The sequence below is a fragment of the Argiope bruennichi genome, chromosome 10 (assembly GCF_947563725.1).
Source record: "Argiope bruennichi chromosome 10, qqArgBrue1.1, whole genome shotgun sequence".
NCBI lineage: Eukaryota > Metazoa > Arthropoda > Arachnida > Araneae > Araneidae > Argiope > Argiope bruennichi.
Window position 1 is genome coordinate 64066907 of NC_079160.1, and position 20226 is coordinate 64087132.

At 29.7% G+C, this 20226-nt stretch overlaps 1 protein-coding gene across 1 annotated transcript in view; it reads left to right on the top strand.

Moving 5' to 3' along the window:
* LOC129987563 (cytochrome P450 4c3-like) overlaps positions 1-20226 on the top strand; it is a 36607-nt gene that overhangs the window by 6445 nt on the left and 9936 nt on the right. The window contains exons 3-7 of the mRNA XM_056095530.1: positions 2251-2336; positions 5317-5507; positions 9972-10041; positions 13507-13633; positions 19995-20168. Of these exons, the coding sequence (XP_055951505.1) occupies positions 2251-2336; positions 5317-5507; positions 9972-10041; positions 13507-13633; positions 19995-20168 (648 nt within the window). The remainder of the gene's footprint in view (positions 1-2250; positions 2337-5316; positions 5508-9971; positions 10042-13506; positions 13634-19994; positions 20169-20226) is intronic.

A 20226-nucleotide genomic window follows, 5' to 3' on the forward strand; every position in this document is an offset into this window, starting at 1 on the left:
TGGCAAAGAAATGAATTCATGAATTCCGGCCTATCCAGCTTTTTTGTTTTTCAGCCTGCCTTTCCGCCATATTAGGCCGTACACTCGAGAGTGTACTGTATTATAACTCTCTTAATAGATTTAACGATCTCTTTGATCGTAAGATATTTATTTTTTAGCTTCTGATTCCTTAAATTCTTTTATTAAATAAAATCTTTAAATAAAATTTTCTGTCTAAATAATTTTTTTGTATGTGTGTGCTTATATTTCAGATTGTCGCAAAATATGTCAGGATTTTGTACAAATTGCTCTCATTGCAAGGATCGATTTTTATAAAAACCATGGCGAATTAAAAAATAATATTAATATTATTTAAATCAATTTTAGATTGTCATTCAATAATTTTTCTTGCAAAATTGTAATATAATGCTAGGGAAATGATGCAATTAATAATTTAAAGGATAAAATTTAAATATGTATTTCAGGACTTCCATTTCGGCGATATTACAGCTTCATTGTCTTAATCATTTTGTTATGCCTAAATGTCGGTAGATTAGATGGCCAGTAGGCAGCGCATGCGTAGAAAAGCTGAAAAATGCTGTACGGTCGTTGGCAAGTAATTGTCCCGACGAGACGAAAACATACCGCTGTATTGTATTTTTTTCTTATTGTGCATGTGAGTGCAGAATTGATCACTTATAGAATAATTGCGACATTTTTTTTTTCTTTTTCTCTTTGTTTTTTCTGATATATTTCTATATTTATTTGCATCAGAAAGAACAAAATATTTTCTATTTTATTTGCTATTTTTTTATTTGCCAATTTTTTCCCTATAGTTTTCCAAATTTTATGTTGACCTTCCTTTTATTTTATCATGCTTCTTTGAGTAAATATCCATCATTTAAATACGATGCACAGTGAAATAGGATTATCCAGGAATGCCAAAACGGCAATTCATACCCAAGCATGGAATGCCTAAATCTATCTTATGAAATTATGGCAAACATAAATCAGTCCTTTTTTGCGCATGCTTTTCCTACTGGACGTCTTAGGACTGGTTGAGTGTAAATCAGGCATTGTATTAAACGTTTCTATGAAGTAATGTCTCCTTCAAATAGCGCTATTAATTTACCTTTAGGTTTCTTACTTTTAATTAATGAATCTCGTACCATGAAGACTCGTAAAAATATTGTTTGATATATATATATATATATATATATATATATATATATATATACTTTTTAAGAACTTTTTTTAACATTTTTAAGAATTTAACCACATTTTTATAAAACGTAACTCTTTCTTACAGAGTCTGTAAATATGTAGTAAATATAAGGGTATAATTGTAAAATTCAACTATATTACATTCATTGAATTTATTACCCATACAGTAGCTTCCAGAGTATTCCAGTGACAGCAAACTTATCGAATTACTTGCTACTACTTATTTGTACTTTCAACAACCGCATTACAATATAAACAGCGACAGGTAACGTTACGAAAACTTACTTATTCTCCAATCCCAGTTCTTTTATTCACTTGATATTTAGAACAGTCAGTTCAATATTTTATATTTAAGTAGAAAATTAATCTACCAGAAGGTTTAACTGTAACATGAATGAAGCCAAGACACAATTAAACCTTAAAATCGATGACTAATTAAACATAATTCACATTAAATATTGTAGTGACTATTTTGATTTTGCAAAAAAATCAGGATATGTATAGTTTTACTATATTAATTGCTGAATTCTAATTTACCACACACACACTAATTAGACTATTAACATATTTTAATCAAGATCCTGCACCCCTCTCATTCCAATGGTCTGGACAGCTGTAAAATAGATAACCCTCCAATGATTCATACAAACATGCTAGATGGCGTGACTATAAACACTTTACGTACTTGACTGATGTGTGTAGCATGAGCACCTATTGAAAACTTACATTTATTATTTCTAAATCTGAATTTATTATTTCTTGAAGAATGCATTTTTCAAATAAATGTTATTAACTATTGCACAGTCAATTGTACTTATCCATTATCCATCTTATTTCCTAATATATTCTGATAATGGGACTCGAAATAAGAAAAACAAGATTTAAATATTGATTTATTGTCCCAATCAGATACTATATAAATTATTTTATTAATAGGAATTTTCAGTTACAAGACACATACTGATGGTAAATTATATTTATTGTTTGAAGAATATATCTTTTTTAATTGGAGTTCTGATGTTTTAAATTAATAAATATATGTTTCAGGCTGTTTTGAGCAGTTCAGAGATTATTAATAAAAGCGCGGAATATTCACTCTTGCGGCCAGCGATTGGTAATGGACTCGTAACAAGGTTTGTCAGCAGTATTCTTTTGATATTTTTTTCAATCTGGCAAATATCATTTTTTCCATCACATTCTGCCTTTTTTAGATTATTTCTTTTTTCCACAAATGATTTAAACCATCGAACATGTAATTTTAGTTTCAAATATTATGCACGTTATTTTATATTTTGTTTACAAATATCAATAATGTATTAAGAAAAATTCATAAATGGCCGAAGAGTGCGTAACTGAGAGATTAATTTAAAATAAACGTTATTAAATTGAACCCAAATGATATCTTACATAACCTAACGACAATGCGAGGATTTTTCATAGATATTTAATATTTTTTTAGGTTTTCCTGAATTTCTCTTGGGTTTGTGTTCTCCTTATTTTCCTTCTTTGTTCTAAATCATACCATACTTAATATTAACTTCCAAGAAAAATGAGGAGAATCGAATATGTATGTTTTGAGACATTATATTTTCTCGCTTTATACCAATGATCTGGTGAATGGGATGAATTTAAGCTAATATAAGAAAAAACAAACAAAGATTTATGCTTGAACAAGGGATACAACTTTTACTACTAAATATATCTGAGATTTTTTTCCAAACTTTGATGGAGTATTAAAAAGAACAATAGTGGAGAAAACGGAACTTTTTATCAAAAGTTATGAGTAACCCTCTTTGCTTTTCGACATTATCGCCGTGAAGATTCAATAATTGTCATATTTGTGGAAAAAGTTGCTATCTTTTCCTGGAAAATGTTGTCACCAATGATGTCAGATGGACCTTAGAATTCCTTTTAATCTCCTCACTGGTCTGGATTTTTATTTTGGCTTCTTAACCACTTCTTTAATTCATTGAAGATTAGGAATCACTCGGTTCTAAACCCACATTTTCCATGAAAGAAAACAAGAACACAGTATTTTCGCAATATAAAATCTTGTTCAATAAATTAATCATATAGTTCAAAGGAAATGGAGGACGCTGACATTTAAGAGAACGTGCTGGACTACCAGCGTAATTAAATTGTGATTATAGAAAATGAATAGACATTTTTTTCACTATAATAGACATTTCTTAAAAGAAAATTAAATAGAAACTTTAAAATCCATTTCACACAATGTGCAGAAACATTCTTTGAAGAAAGGGTCAGAAATTAGATCCACCGTTATGAGAAATGCTTGAATATTCAAAATGATTATATCAAATATTTATCTTATTTGAAAGTAACTCTTGTTAATACTTTTTTTCTCTAATTCTATTTATGTTCCAAAGGGGCATGAGGGAAATAAAGGCTCTTATGTTAAAATTTCTAACTCAAAAAAAATGAATGAATCTATGTAGATAAAGTGCAATAAATTCCATTTTGTAATATTATCAGAATTACAAATATTATTATTATGTTAATTCAATAAAAAAATATAAAAATAAAAAATAAAAAAAACTGACTTCAACTTGTGGACAAATTTTGAAAAGAAAATTTCATCAGTAATCCATAAAGAAAATTTAGGTAACAGCTATTTTATACTCGCAAATTCAAAATTGTATATACTTCAAAATTGTATTTGGTGGGATAAATAATTGGACTACCTTCATAACAATCTTGATGCTTAGTATTGTATTTTGTTGTTTCTTAGGGCACTTGCCATGGACAAGCCCGCAGTTCAAAGACAGCCGATTTAAACCTGAAAGTGAGCGCCTGTTGTTTCAATAATAGCGCCATCTAGGGCCAAGAGAACGATTTAGCTACACACACATCACAACCCTTTTTACGGGGGGGACTTCATTCAGCCATTTCATTCACTCAACCACAGATCATAATTTAGACCTGAATCAGAGAACTATCACCCCTGATCCAGTACCCCCAGTGGTATTACTCTCGACATAGAGGACTTTCTGACCACGACAGATTTAACGCGCGTCAGCCATCGAGCACGCGGGGTTCTTCGGCCGGCGGGGTTCGAACTCGCAACCTAAGGGACGTGAATCCGACGCTCTACCAACCAGGCTGGCGCTACTTTAGAAACAAGAGGTGCTCCCTCTCAGGCTTAAATCGGCTGTCTTCGTACAGCGGGCTTGTCCATGCGGCAAGTACCATAAGAAACGACAACAACAGTATTGTATTTTGATAATGCTTAATGAATTTGATTCTACCTCCTCAACAACCGCAGGCATTTCGAAAGCAGCAATTATAGATTTTGGTTGGAAAATATTCCACCCTGTTGTTGTTGCTTTTTATGGCACTTGCCATAGGCAAGCCCGCTGTTCCGAAGACAGCGATTTTAAGCTTGTGGGGGAGCGTCTCTTGTTTTGATAGTAGCGCCAATTAGGGCCAAGAGTACGACTTCGCTACTCACGCATCACTCATTCACTTGCACAACCCCTTTTTAAAGAAGAGCACATTCACACATAGAACAACGGAAGAAATAACATGTCCAAACCGGTACTCGTACCCAGGACACCCAGATCACGGGGGAAGACGCACTACCCCTATGGCAGGACGCCGGCATATTTCCTTTCTCTCTTGTCAGCACAGGACTTGACCCTTTGATTTTGTACATTTTTTTTAGAAAGAGATTCCAAGATGGAAATGACATGGAAAAAAAACAAAAACTGTTAGCAATTTGTTACCATCAAATACAGCAACATTTGGCAATACAGATATAAGAAGATACGTTGCCTTAACATAATGATTGTGGCATGCAGCAGTGTGAATTATGTTTTTATGTAATTCATGTAATAATGATATATTTCATGGTCTACGATTCATTTGTCAATAATATATTTTATTGTTTCTTATTTTGTATCCATTCAACTAGGCAAGGAACTTTCATTGGCGATAACTTAAATAGATTTACCCTTTACACTCGTAAAAATAATCTAAGTAATTTTTAAGTTGAATTTCCCTGAAAAAGTAATCTATATGTTACAATGTATTTCTTTTAGAATCAAAAACTTTCTGAAGTTCACTTCGTTATTAATTTTTTTTTATATTTTATAGCTTTGGGACAGACTGGAGAAAACAAAGAAAGCTATTAACGCCAACATTTCACTTCTCGATTCTGGATGATTGCATACCTATATTCCAAAAACAAGCTAAAGTTCTGATTTCAACTATAAAATCTCGTGTTCATGAACCTTGGATCGATATAGCACCTTTGTCACATTTGTGCGCTTTGGATATTATTTGTGGTAAGCATAAACATTTTATTTCATCGCTAATGCGTTTTTTCTGAAAGATTAAATGAAATTTTTAAACAAATTGTGCACTTTTATATATAATAATAAAATATAGAGAAATAATCAAGCAACTCTTAATTTTTATATGAAATTATGCCAGAAGTAAAAGTGTTTTGGTGTCGTCCATTTGAATAAAATACTTACTTCATTTGGGGATTTCGCACTTCCTCAAAGCAGTCACTTTGGAAAAAGAAAAATGCATAGAACTGAGTTTAGATTACGGACCATTATAGACTATATATATGGATGCCCTCGGTTTATGGCCTACAGAGAAGAATACTTCACAAAAGACTTCCAACAACTCAAATTGTGGAACTGTTTGTTTATCATCATACCCAAATGAACTGCTAGAAGATAATTTACGTTACTTATACTGCCTGATATTTTGTAGGATTGCACATCTTTATAGAGTATAAATTACTGTTACAAACCTGTAATTTTGCTTCCCAGTACGACTAGTGTCATCGTAAGAAAGACAGGATGTACGATCTGTCCTGTGCGTGCTAAGCGTCAATGAACTCAGAGCTTGGCGATTAACTTGGCGACCATTGGGAGATTTGGCGATGAATTTGGAGGTAAAATGGATCATACTGGAAAGTTCGAGGTTTCACAACCCATCCAGTAGGAACCCAGATACACCCAGAGACGTCCTGATTGGTCTGAAGATTCTAGTCCGCCTTCCGAAACTATAAAAGACGGGCACTAAAGCTGCGAAGAAGAAGGGTGGTGTAAGTGAAGTCGTGTGAGAAGTAGCGAGCCGGCAGCTAAAGCGAGAAGTTCAACCGTTGGAGAGACGGTAGAGCGAAGTTCCCAGGAACCCCTCTCCTGCTGGATTCTGTCTATCCGCTTCATGTGCTGCTGTCTACTGAAGTGTGTTACTGGCGTCTGTGTTCGTCTCTGCTGTACATAGTTGTCGTCTGTGTGCTGTCCTGTCTTCGTGTAAATAAACGTCGTTGTTTTTTTTCTACTGCCGCCTGCTGATTGAGCGTTCTCCACACCATATCACTTCCACTATCCAAACGAACCCGGAAATTTCGTAACAATACTATAGGCGAATTTAATTAACTTATTTCCTTTGAGAATCACAACCAAAATTTTTAGAGAAAGGGAAACGGACATACAATTAGGAGCAGTTGTGGTTTTCATTTAATACACTATGGAGATTGGCCGAGGTCAGAGATCTCTTGAAGAGGTTGATTTAATATGTCCTGTCAAATAACTTCTTTAGATAAGACTGACTTATCAAGAGATATGTTGTTCGATAAGACTGAATAGAACACAGATGCCAGGGCTAAATGGGGATTGTACATTCATTAGATATTTGGTTAAATAAATTTTTATTCATGATGTTTTTGAAATTTGAAAGCCTTTAACGTTTGCAATAATAAAAAATGAAAAGATTCAATTACTTTTTTTTTTATCAGAACATGTAATCATTTGCTATATATATAAAAAAATTTTGTCCTTTGTGTAACTGTATAATATGTCATTTTATATATTCTAAATCGTTAAAGTAATATCTGGAATATATATAAATAATTATATACTTCACTCCTTATTAATATATTTTATTGGCTATTTGCTGATAATTATTGAAACTGTATAGACCAAACTTTAAAAAATATGGATTATTATGTTTTTCAATTAATTGTTACTAGAATTAAAAAAATATTTATCTGAGATATTAGGTAACATTATAAATATGCTGCTGTTGTTTTTATCAGTTAAAAAAATGAATTATCTTTAAAGAAGTGCTTTATATTCATTCTGGAGATAACACGGATAATCTGAATGCTGCCATACTTTTTTCATTTCAGTGATAATATTTATATGGTTTGATAGATTCAAGAATATATCATAATTTCTAGTCATCACATTTTCTATCCGGATATAGATATGACGACTGATTTTGTTGTATTTAGTTATTCTTATTATACTAGGAATTATGTGATCCTTAATAAAGAATGTCAAAATGAATTTTGTATAATTAATACATTGATTTTATGATTAAACATAAGGTTAAAAATTGACTATCCAAATGATTTGAGGCCAGTTTGGTGATATATGATTATAGTATTCATTATGCCAACTGTAAATTAAAAGCTCAAGTTAATGTTATTCGTAATGCTATTCTTTATGTATTTCGATTCTAGCAAAAAAAAAAAATAAATTGTTCCAAATTCAAACATACAAATAAAAATGGAAAAAAATCTCATTCGTAAATATAAGACCGAATAGCATTATTGACCTGATATCGATGTCTCATGTTTTCATGATACCATCAATGAATTACAAAGATAATAAATACAATTTGAGCAAATATATAAACGCATCTACGATTTGATGAAGGAATGAAAGGTAGCCACACGCCACCTATAAACTTTTTATACATGCACAATGAGATTGAGATCGGGAAAGAGTATTACTCATTCCATTTGAATTATAGTTTCTTTCTAAAGAGAACTGGTACATGAGACGAGGAGTGTGAGGTCAGGTGTTACCTTCTTCTCAAATAAAATATTACAATTGTGCCTGCATTCAAGCAATAGGAATTTTTCAAGCAATCTTTGAATATTAAGAATTCCTTGTAGCAATAGAAGCAGTTGCTTTTACTAAAGATCATCCTCTCCATGCAAGAACCGACATGGATGTCATTTTCTTGTAAGTTAAACGGATTCATGTGGCAATAGATAGAGATCATTTAATTTTTTTAAAGATCCCTCTCTAAAAACAAGAACTATACCTGTGACATCTATGTCATTTTTATGCAAATCTTAAACGGATTATATAAAGTATTAACAAGTTTGAATATGTGAATATATTGAGAATCATCCAGTAAAACGAAACAGAAATAAATACTGAACAGAATAAGCTTCTTCTGATTTTTCATTTCAGTTTACATTTTCCCCCAATTCAAACGATCTGTCCTGAGAGAGAAATTAGAAAGATGCATAATATCTGTCGTCTAGTATACAAAACTTTTTCATTCAACCTTACACACTGATACACTTCTTTCGTATAACAAACATAATCGCTTATTCTAAAATGAAATGGAGCCATCACACTATTACGACTTGTACTACATGCTGTCTGAAGAAGTAGTGAATCTTGTCTTACTTTAAGTAGGTTTACGAAAAGCTAAACCAGCTAAGCTATTAAAAACTCCTCCCACATATGGTACTAAACAGAACGGTCGACCTTAGCGACCTTTAAAAAACAGACTATTATCGATGTTTTTCTGAACGACCTATTACTCTATGATGCAATATTGCTCGCAAGTGTAACATGTAGCCTCGGTCTTATTCTTAGCATTCGACTATCTATATATTTGATACTGTAAGTCAATCAATTTTGAAAATATCTTGTTTAACAATTTCATTTAATAATGATATTTTTCAGTCAAATTCTAATTTGCAATATTGGAAGTTATTCAAAATGTAATAATCTCCACTTGTAGTGATCACGGATGTAATCATTAATCAGTTGTACTCATTAAAATAGCGTGGAATGAATCCTCCGAAATTAAATACTTTTGGTCTGCAAAAAAATAAAGTAAAATAAAAAAAAACACACAAAAAATTATTTCTAGATCGTTATTTTTATTTCACCATTCCCTGAAATAATGCCTTTTTCCATTCTGTGAGCTAATGAGTGTAACAAAAGAACATCGTTAGTTTTAGAAACACCATACATTGATTGTTATGCATGAAAGAAAAATGCGAATATCTGAAAGAGTATAATCAATTTCATAGACTCAGTTTGCAGAAAGTTGCTACTATGTCGAAAATTTCACAACAGTTTCTTAATTAATTGTTAAAATGTAAGGGATGAAACCGAATATCTTTAGTCAGGAACAATGACTATATGGCGCATAAACGAAAGCGATATTTGATGGATGGAGATATGGAATGATTTATTAAAATAAGAGAAAAGGATACGTAAGTGAACCATTGCTTTGTCAGAAGACCGAAAGCTATAATTATTCCAATAACTTGCCGAACCTTTTGAACACTTCATAAGAAAGCTTCATCCAAAGAATGTTAGACTACCTTAAAAATGCATTAGTTTCAATAACTTTAAAAAGAGTTTTAAAAGTTAAACCTATACGATTTTTGTTTGCATTTGGTGTCAGTTTATTTAATTAAAATGAATGAATGACTGGAATGACGTAGTGCGCTCTGTTTTCCATGACATCCTTGTATTCCTTGCGATTATTTCTATGATATTTTGGTTGTACTCTTTATTGGAATGTAATCATCACTGACGTGGACCCGAAGTGATCACTACAAGTGACGTCCACTATATGCTCCAACTAAATACAATTAAATTATTACATTATATGTTGCTGAATTTTATTTTGTTCCATAAATATTGAAATGCCTTCTTATTATTCTCATTCAATGCTGCATATTTCAGAAACTGCCATGGGTGTCACTATGAATTTCCAAATAGGAGGAAATTGTGATTACTCAAACGCTCTTCATGAGTAAGTAATTAAAAATGTGTTGCAATTCAACATTTCATTTATTCATATGTCCAATAATAATGAATTATTTTCTTTACGGAGTATTGATAATGCGGTTTCCTCTGTTTTTTAAAAATTTATATCATACATTTTGCTTGACATATTTCAGTTTTGGAATGCAGATTTTTCATGTACTTTCTTGATAGCCTAGAACCTTAAAACTTTGTTCGAATATTTGTTTTTGCAAATAAAAGACCATTTTTAAAAAGATCAGAAATTAAATATCAGCTAATCGATAAGTGCAACATAATTTTTATTTCGTAAACATGATGTTAGCTAATAATTTACAGTAAAACTGATCTCAATATTTTATAAAAAATTATATTAATGCAATGTTTTATGTTGAAATACTCAGTGGTTTCGTTTAGAATAGTAGAGAGTAATAGTAATAATAGTATAAGAAGTAATAATAGAAAATAGTCACTGAAAATCACGAAGACAATTATTCTCAGAATTTAAGTAAAGAAGTTTTGCAAGGAAATATTTAAGCGAATCCTTTCATATTATAACTTGTCACCCTCCATCATCAATATATTGAGCATGCAGTGGTCTGTGCAGCGTCAGTAAATTTTTCTCGTCCATTTTCATTTGTTGACTTCTCAAAGAAATAGATCTGCACATATGCAACTAGAACAAGTTACATACCATGCCAACGGATCTTTTCGTGCCTTTTTAGTGTATTATCTAATATATAGAATCATCGCCAACTTTTTTATCGAAATTTAATGAAACGAACATTTTAGTATAATAAAAAATAGCTACTTTATAAACTTTTTTAATCCGTAACTGGAGACGGGAATCAAAATGACTCTCCGTTGTTCATTAGCTCTGATTATCACATGGTACTTTGTCCTTAGAATCATCATCTCAATACTGTCAAGTTCTTCTTTCAGCAGTATGTTGGCAAAAGGCTATGAACACATGCGTATAACCGAGTTATTCTTTTTCAAATTTTTTTTTTGTTATTTTGTTGTTGGAGTCCTTGACTCCATGTCTCTGAGAAGTGCTTTTAATACGAATGACTCAAAAATAATAAAGAAATATTTTAAAATATTATTTTTAAATTTTGTATTCTTCATTTTTGTTTGTTAAATTCCAACAGTTTTAAACATTAATGTAATTTCGTAATATCTAACTGAAAAAATATTCATAAAAATTCGGCATTACAGAAAAAAATAACTAAAAAGAATTTGATAAAAATAAACATGAAATTTATTAACTGCAAAGTTCACCATATAAAACATTAAACCTTTTTTCTTTTATAGCAATTAGGCCTTTTATAATGTGTCTAATAAAGGATTATTCATGTATTTGATTCCAGAATATGGCTAACAAACTAAGAATAATTATTTTTTTCTCAGTGGAAAACAATATTTTTGTTTATTATGTTCAGTCATATGAACATCAAAATTTGCACATGACGGTGGAAAAGCAGCATGGTAATGCCTTATACAAAATAAAATAACATGCTTAAAAAATGATTTTCACTAGCTACATTACTGGATGAAAATTTACATTTAACCCCTTCACTGCTATTTACGAGATATATAGTAGGAATCCGCTGTAAAATTAAGCGTCTATAAATGTCACTTGCAGTGAATGGGTTAATGTTTTATCGAATTTTTCTTTTATCTTAATCGATTCATTTTCAGAAGAGTTCGTAAGTGTTTCTAAATTAGACAAGCTCTCTTAGATAGTTAAAACAAGAAGTGAAATAAATCAATCTTTTTCAAAAAGTTTCCCAAGAATAAGGATCTGCTATGACCTTCTCTTCTCCTCTAATTTGATTCCTTTTGTCTCGGGTACTGATAATATGTTGTGACACTCAAACATGTAACATTTATATATTTGAAATTATATACATGCTTCATAAGTTATCATGACATAGAACGAACAATTTCCAAATTTTTTCTTTTACCTTTTTATTAATTATCGTACTGATTTACGTACTAATTTTTTAAAATTCTTTATTATGATTTGTTTAAGATTTAATGCAAATTTGCTTACTTCTGACTATATGCTGAGATATCAAAGCATTTAGACAAATAATTATAAAATATTCAGCACTAATACTTTTTATTCAAATTATTTAGAAGAAATGCGTTTTCAAGAAAGAAAAATTAAATATGATTTTTAAAGTTATTACTTTAGTTATGTAATTTTTTTTAATCTACTGAATGAATTCAATGATCTAAGAGTACATTCAATATTTAATACATTCATCTCAATACTTTCAATGAATACATTCAATCTCAATACTTTCAATGAATACATTCAATCTCAATACATTTAATGATTACATTCAATCTCAATACATTCAATGAATCTAAGAGTTCGTTGAATATTTAGTTGTATTTATCACACAACAAAACATTGTTATAAAATAGCGACTCTCTTTGTTATAAAACTTAAAAATTTGCAAGGACAGTTTAAAAAAAACTTTGTTATAACACTCTCTTTGTTATAAAAAATACAGTACATATATATAATACATGAACATAAACTTATTAAACATTCTCTAACATATTATTGATATTTGGAATAATATTATGAACAAAATATTATTATTTTTCTCATTAATTATTTCGTGTTGAACATTGTAAATAATAGAAAAATTACTGTACAATATATTAAATATATACAATATATAATATACAGATACAGATATTATATACAATATAAAATATCTGTATAATATATTAAAAATTATTGCACAGATATATTATTAGAATAACTGATAATACGTTTCAAAACCGGAACTAATAAAGTTCAGTGTACATATGAAAAGATTAAATCTTGTCAGTGAGAGGAAAAGACTAAGAAGTAATAATCTATAACCAGTTTTTATTATATGTTCATTTAATTCTTTATGTATAAATATAGTTCATTAGCCACCTTTGGCGACCAGTGTTTTCTCCCAAATTGTTAACTTAGTAGACTCTAAAATTATTAATATGGGATGCATTTCTTTAAAAAAAACATTCCATCTAGTTATTTAATACGACTAAAACACATGAATAAAATTAAAACAGCATACTGAAAAGCAAAGCGAATATATATTGTGAAATAAAAACGGAAAATAAAACTCCCACTACGAATTGAATGATTTGTAAAATTGCTGGAATGATTGTATTGCCATTGATAATTGCCATTTGACAATTAGTAATAAGCTCGATTTTTGTGCCACGTACGTTAGCGTTTTATATATAGAGAGTTTCAGAATTTTACCACCAGCATTGAGAAGTTAAGATGATTTCGATTGTAAATATATCTTCCCTTTGTATGACATTTATTGATTTCATAAAATGATAGGATTCTAATAATTTTAGTACAGCAAATTTAAGAACTATGTACGCATTTTCATGCCTGTTATGTTTTTAATTCTTCAAATAGTAAAAATTCTTATTCTGAAATTTGTGAATGCAGAATCGAGGGGGCAGTTATGTATCGAGCATTGCGCCCGTGGCTGTATCCTGATATAATTTTCAATTTGACAACAGTTGGTAAGAAGTTCAAGTCTAATGTTCGTCTTTTCCGTGGCTTTAGCAAAAAGGTAACTCATTTTTAAAAACAAAATATTTTATTCTCTTGAAAGAAAGATGTAAGAGTTAGAAAATTTTTATTTATTTTCATTCACTAAGTTATTTAGCTTGGGAGAACACATATTTCTAATGTAGAACTATTTTGTATATTTGTTTGATCTGTAGCTTACAATTTTATTGAATTATTTTGAAATTTAATCAAAGTTTTTATATTCAGCAAGATTCTTTATTCATATGACATTGCATAGTTGGTAGAGGTAATGGCCAGAGAATTAGAAATCCTACAATATTTAAATAAATGTAGCTAAGAGATGAAATTAAGCCAAAAACCATGCTGAAGATAGGAGCTCCATCCTTGCTTTTTGGGGAGTTTGAAGGTATGCGGTATAGTCAGCTAGTTTAACCCTGGTGCCTTATTGTTTCTGAAATGTAAAGAAAAAATGAACTTTACGGATCATCAATTATCTTCAGTGAACACAAATCCGTCTACAATATGAAGAATTATTTTTTGAATAATAATACCTCCAAACATTAAGATAATAATGCCAGAACTGTTAAAAATTGTCGTTGTGACATGACTAGAAGTTTTATTGCCGTCAGTGGGCTCCTCAAAATCGATGTCTAGGCTAACTGAGCTAAAGCTTAGAAGGAAAGCATGGATCTTAAAGATCGAACGGCAGTCATCGTCTTCATCAACAAACTTTATTTGTTTGCACTTAAATATATATCCTTTAATGTTTTATAGAACCCATGCCTAACCGAATAAGGTTTTAATGCAGAACCAGAGGATCTGCATTAAATTGATCGGCACTATATTCATATATAATTTTGGTATTGGACAAATATATAAAAGATTATTTTTATGATATTACTTAATACTTTAAAATGTTTGTCGTACTATTGAATTCTATTATAATTTTTTCCATTACGTTCTTCATTTAATAGAATTGCCATTTTAAGTGCGCTGTTAATATATTAATTTGTATTCACTCTTCTCTAAAATGAGTTATTAGATATTTATTATTTCAAAGATCGAAATTTTGAAATAAAAATAATATTTATTATGTCACTAAAATTTTACCTTGAAAGCAATGAATCCGCAAAAACCATGATTGCAGAACTTATCATGATATTCCATATTTTTGTTGCTAATATCATTGTTTGACTATCCATGTTCAGGTGAAAATGATACTGTAAAAGCACTATGAGAAGATGGATTAAATTTTGTATTGGTTTTATGATTCTAAATTGACGAATGGAAACTGAATAATAAATTGAGTTCTCATAAATTGAAAAATACAATAATTGAGGAAATTTTACAAGAAATTTAAATTATAAATTAACCTAGAGAAATCAAAGTATTCATTACCAAGTTTATTACAATTATCAAAAGTTTATTACAAATACAATATAAAATCAATTATGCGAGAATTAATTTTGCCAGGTTTAACATATTTTAGTATTATTTTTGGTAAACTGTCAAGAAAGAGGCTTCGCCTTAACAGAATTCAATAAAGAATTAATTCTCCTATTTATAAACTGAAATTGACAGACGTTCTTTGGAATCATATCTTGGGAGAACAAGACATAAAATTTTGCTTAAAATATACGTTACAAAACTGGAAAAATATATTCTCTAAAATGCTGAAATCAAGATTTTAGATGTTGTTAAACTAAAAGTTTATTTTAATTTAAATAATTCCGCGAATTCATGAAATTAAAGCTTATCACACTGTTGCGTTAGATGTATTGAATATTCTTTTCATTGTTTTCTAATAGATATTTAATTATTGAAAAAGATATTTAACTATTTAATCTATTTGTCAAGAAATTCAATTTGGAAATAGATTTAAAAGGAAATGCATTATTTGAACAAGTTCAAACTTTTAAAAAGGGGGAAGGAGGTCTCCTTAGCGAAAACAAACTCTTCTATGATAATAAATATAGCGATCCTAAACAATCAAATAATAAAGTTTTAAAGACGGCACCTAAATAAATAATAAATGTAACGATTCTGAACAACTAAATGTTTAAGAAAGTTTTTAGATTACTCCCAATGCAATAACAAAGTTGATGATGAGTTTATCTCTTATAACGAGGAAAATTTAAGCATTTGGAAAATGAACTACCAATTATTCACCGAAACAAGTTCATAACAAAAGAATGTCTCCCCTCTTTAAGTAGCTGGAAACATAAATGAAGGGAAAAAATAAACAAATTTTATCTGAACTCTAATATCGAACTTATGTTCCTAGAAAGATTAAAATTTGATCAGGAAAATAAAGTCCTTTTTTAATGAAAGATCCTGAATCTATCTGAACATTAACAATAGTCATGGGAGGATTAAGGGAAATGAGTTTTCTGCCTAAAGAAATACTGAAGTAATCTTACGCTGACAATGTAGTGCTGACTTTTAGATCATGGATCGAATTCAAGTGAAAAAGACTAATGATAAATAAATTAAAAAAAGATGGCGTGCATCACTCAAAGCAAGATTTGTCTGTGGAATATTTTTGAAAGCATTTATAAACTGGTGTTTTTGCAGTTTCTTCTTGAATATAGCACTTCATAGTGCGATTTCCCTCTCCGCCAAAACCTGCTCTATGAGATATTAATAAACTACCCAAATGGTCTTGATCAAGTCATTGCTTCTCACAGCATTTATTGTTGCTTGATTTTCAAGTAAGATATGGGGAAGGTCTATCCACAAACCGTGGCCATTTGACTGGAGCTGATTCAAGATATCTAAGATATAAAAGAACATCATGAAAGCGATACTAGAGACTTCATTAAAAGCTAACTTTGATTCTGCATATGGCAATCAATATCTAAGTTTTTATGTTTTCTGTATCTCTGTAATCGTCTATTAGAATCCAATTTTTGACCCAATCCATCATTAGGAAAAGGTGGGAAACAAACACTCAATACTCGTCGTTATACGATGAAATTGAGCATTTGCCACAAAAGTATCCGAGAAAATATGTCGATAATAAAGAGCAATAGAAAGTTATTATTTTGTCGAATGAGACAAAACTAATAGTATATAAGTTGTTGCAAGATAACAGTAACAGTCAAAGACAACCACCACCTTAGCGAATCGGAAGGTAAATTGTACTCATAAAGTTTGTGTCTCCTCCTTGACAGAAATCACATAGGCAGTAGAAAGGGTGTCATGTGACTAGTCAGTCGAAATGGCGGCATCTGCATTGGAGAAGGATTTTTTGTGTTCCTCAATTTATCAAAACGGAATCTGAAATGTTGTGCAAAGACATTTTGATCACAATTCGGAAAGAAGTTACAATTAGAAAATGTATCCATCAATGGCAGGAAAACTTAAAAACTACGGGCTGTTTGTGAAAAGGTATAACTCCAAGGCGACTGACTCTTTCGATTATTTTTCCCACTTAAGGCACAATTTTTATAATCAGAGTTCCATCTAGTAGTTGAATCTCTCCTTAATTATCTATGGTAATTAGTTTCAATTCAAAATTTCTGTGGAAGAAAGTTAATTTTAGATAAATGTTTATAAAGAGGTGCTCTATTAAAATTGATACCAGATAATGAGTTCGAATTCTAAAAAAAATTGGAACAGCTAATTTAACGCATCATTTCGTAATTCGATTATTTTTGTTTTCATAAAAACAATTTTTATAATCAGAGCCCCATCCAATGTTTGAATCATGCTTATTTATTCGAACTAATTTCTTACACTTCAAAATTGTAAGAAAAATTTAATATTAGCAAGAAGGTTTTAAAAAATATCAGTATGAAAATTAGGTGTATTGAAAATTGAAAATAATAATGAGTGTCGAATTCTAAAAAACGGAATAGCTGATTTAACACATCGCATCTTCTTTCACTTATTATTGAGTCATTAGGTGTTATTGTAATAATATCATCTTAACTATATAAAGTTTGTATAACTTTTCTAAAATATTGCGAATTTCTTATAGATTTTAAAGCAGAAAATCGAATCGAAAAATTATAAAAAATGCAACCCAACATCTGAAATCACATCAAATAAATATTCTGTGGAAAAGAAAATGCAGAAACCGTTCTTAGAATTACTTTTGGAACATCATTTGAAGGATCCGTCATTTACTGAAGAAAATATTATAGAACAAGTTGACACATTTATGTTGGCGGTAACGTAAATCTTTCCATTTCAGTGCTCTTTTATTTCACTTCAGGAATTTCATGTTTCCAAAATGGGTCTTGTCTACAATTTTACATCCACTTTCTGATAAGCAAGATAATTGTAATTTTGTATATTTGAGCATTCGCGGTAACTATATTGTTTGAGTAACATAATAACACTATTAAGTTTCAGTTCTTTTTCGCCATGTATATATTTGATTGACTCTCTTAGTAAAAATGTATTTTGGGTGCTAAAAATCTTTATTGGAAAGTTTTGAATCTTGTGTGAAGGTGATGAATATATAAGATTTGCAATAAACAAAAGTTCATAAAGCTATCCATTGAAATGGATTAGGACTACAATTGTATTAAAACAGTATAAAAAAATAAACTACAATAATACAGTTAATACTCGATTAATTTAATAAAATTATGATAATATACAAATGGTTATTATCTGGTTGTGAAAACATGACAACTGCATTTGAAGATAAATTTTTATAATTGATTTTTGAACCATTTCATCCGAATTTTGTATATTATTACAGATTTATTGAATAAAATTTCCGCCTAATAAAAACAGAAAAAAAATATATCAAATGACAAGCAGGTTTTAGTATTTTTAAAAAACATAAGACAGAAATGAAAAAAGTAATTACATTGTAATAAAAAATATACAAGCTAGTCATAGTTTGTAATGCGACAAAATTTTGCTCGATGAATTAATTACAATAGTGTCTATTTTCTCGAGCATCCGAATTGGAACTAAGCCCAAAAATGTAATGCCTAAGATTATCTATAGTTTAGTTTCTAGATTAATTTACAGCTAAATAATTGTATATTTCCCAATGAGCTTATTTTCAAATTCTTGAACATGAATATTTTTATAAATTTGGTGAATAAAAATTCACTGATACAACTGAAATATATATTTGTATTTCGATCCTCTTTCGAAGTGAAAAGCAAATTATTTCTCTATAATGGACATATTTAAGTATGTTTATGTTGTTACTTCTGCGAGCAATTTCACAAAACGAATCAAGATTTATATTATATCATCTGTGTACCATCTGCATCATAATATTATATCATTTGTATACCATCTATATCATAATATTATATCATCTGTATACCATCTGTATCATAATATTATATCAACTATATACCATCTGCATCATAATATTATATCATTTCTAAAAATATAGTGTTTTAATATTGAAAGATATTAATTATTAGTTAGTAGATTAGGCTTGTCACCATATAATAATTTTAGAAAGAATAAGTTTAAAATTTCATAATACATATGATAATTTACATTAATAATAAAGGTGAATATGTGTATGCCAGTATGAGTGTGTGTTAGCTTTCTCCTGACCAGACCTTTTGATTTAGAGTTACGAAACTGAATGCATATATAACTGGAAGAGTGGAAATATGCGTGCTTTCTTTTAATTTTTAACCAGAATTTTAATTAAAAGTTAAGCTGAATTTCGGCTTTTTTTTTCTGTGATAACTTCCGAAAATACTACTGCATCAAAATGGTTTTTATATTGTTGCAAAATTCAATCAATTAATTTTTTATTAATATTAATTTAATAATCAATTTCATAATTTTTTTACAATTTCTTAAATGTTGTTGTTCTTTTTTTCGACTCATTTTTGAACAATAGTTTAATTTTCTGACCTGAAATGCAATCCACTTTCGTTGTTTCATGATATATTTAATTTTGGGATTTCCTTCCCTTATGTTGAAAGTAAACGAAGAAAGATATTCGTATAATTTTCCAAGACGAATAAAAACAATTTTACAATAATATCACGAATTTTAGAAGAGAGATGAGTCATAAATTTACGTTTTTAAAGCATTATGATGCCGCGAAAATGGTTTGAATTGAGAATGCTTATGTAACAATTAACCGAAATTATTAAGTCTAATAAAGCAACATGGTTTTTAGTGCCTGGAAATTTAGCTAAATGGACAAGAAATTATGTCTGAGGGATTTAAATGAAATTAATTGTATTCAATATTCTCTGAGAAATAGCTGGCCACCAAAGGCGGTTAATTAATTATAAATAAAATACTTAAAAATGACCTATATAAAAAAATTATCTTTTATCAAAAAGTGTAGTTTTTAATATTTGTTTTTATTGAATCAAATTATTATATATCACGACAAGTTTTCGAAAAATCTGTATTTTTCTTTATTAATTTACTCGCAAATTTCATGCATTCAGGGACAAGATACTACAGCTGCTGCTGTGAGTTGGACTTTGTATTGTTTAGGAATATACCCAGAAGTCCAAAAACAAGTCCATGAAGAGTTGGATGTAATTTTCGGAGACGAAAAAAACATGGATATCTCACGAGAAATCCTGTCATACATGAGATATCTCGAATGTGTTATCAAGGTAAATAAGGTTTTTCTTCATTCTTTGATAGCTCTTAGACAAGTAGTCACGTAAGAGG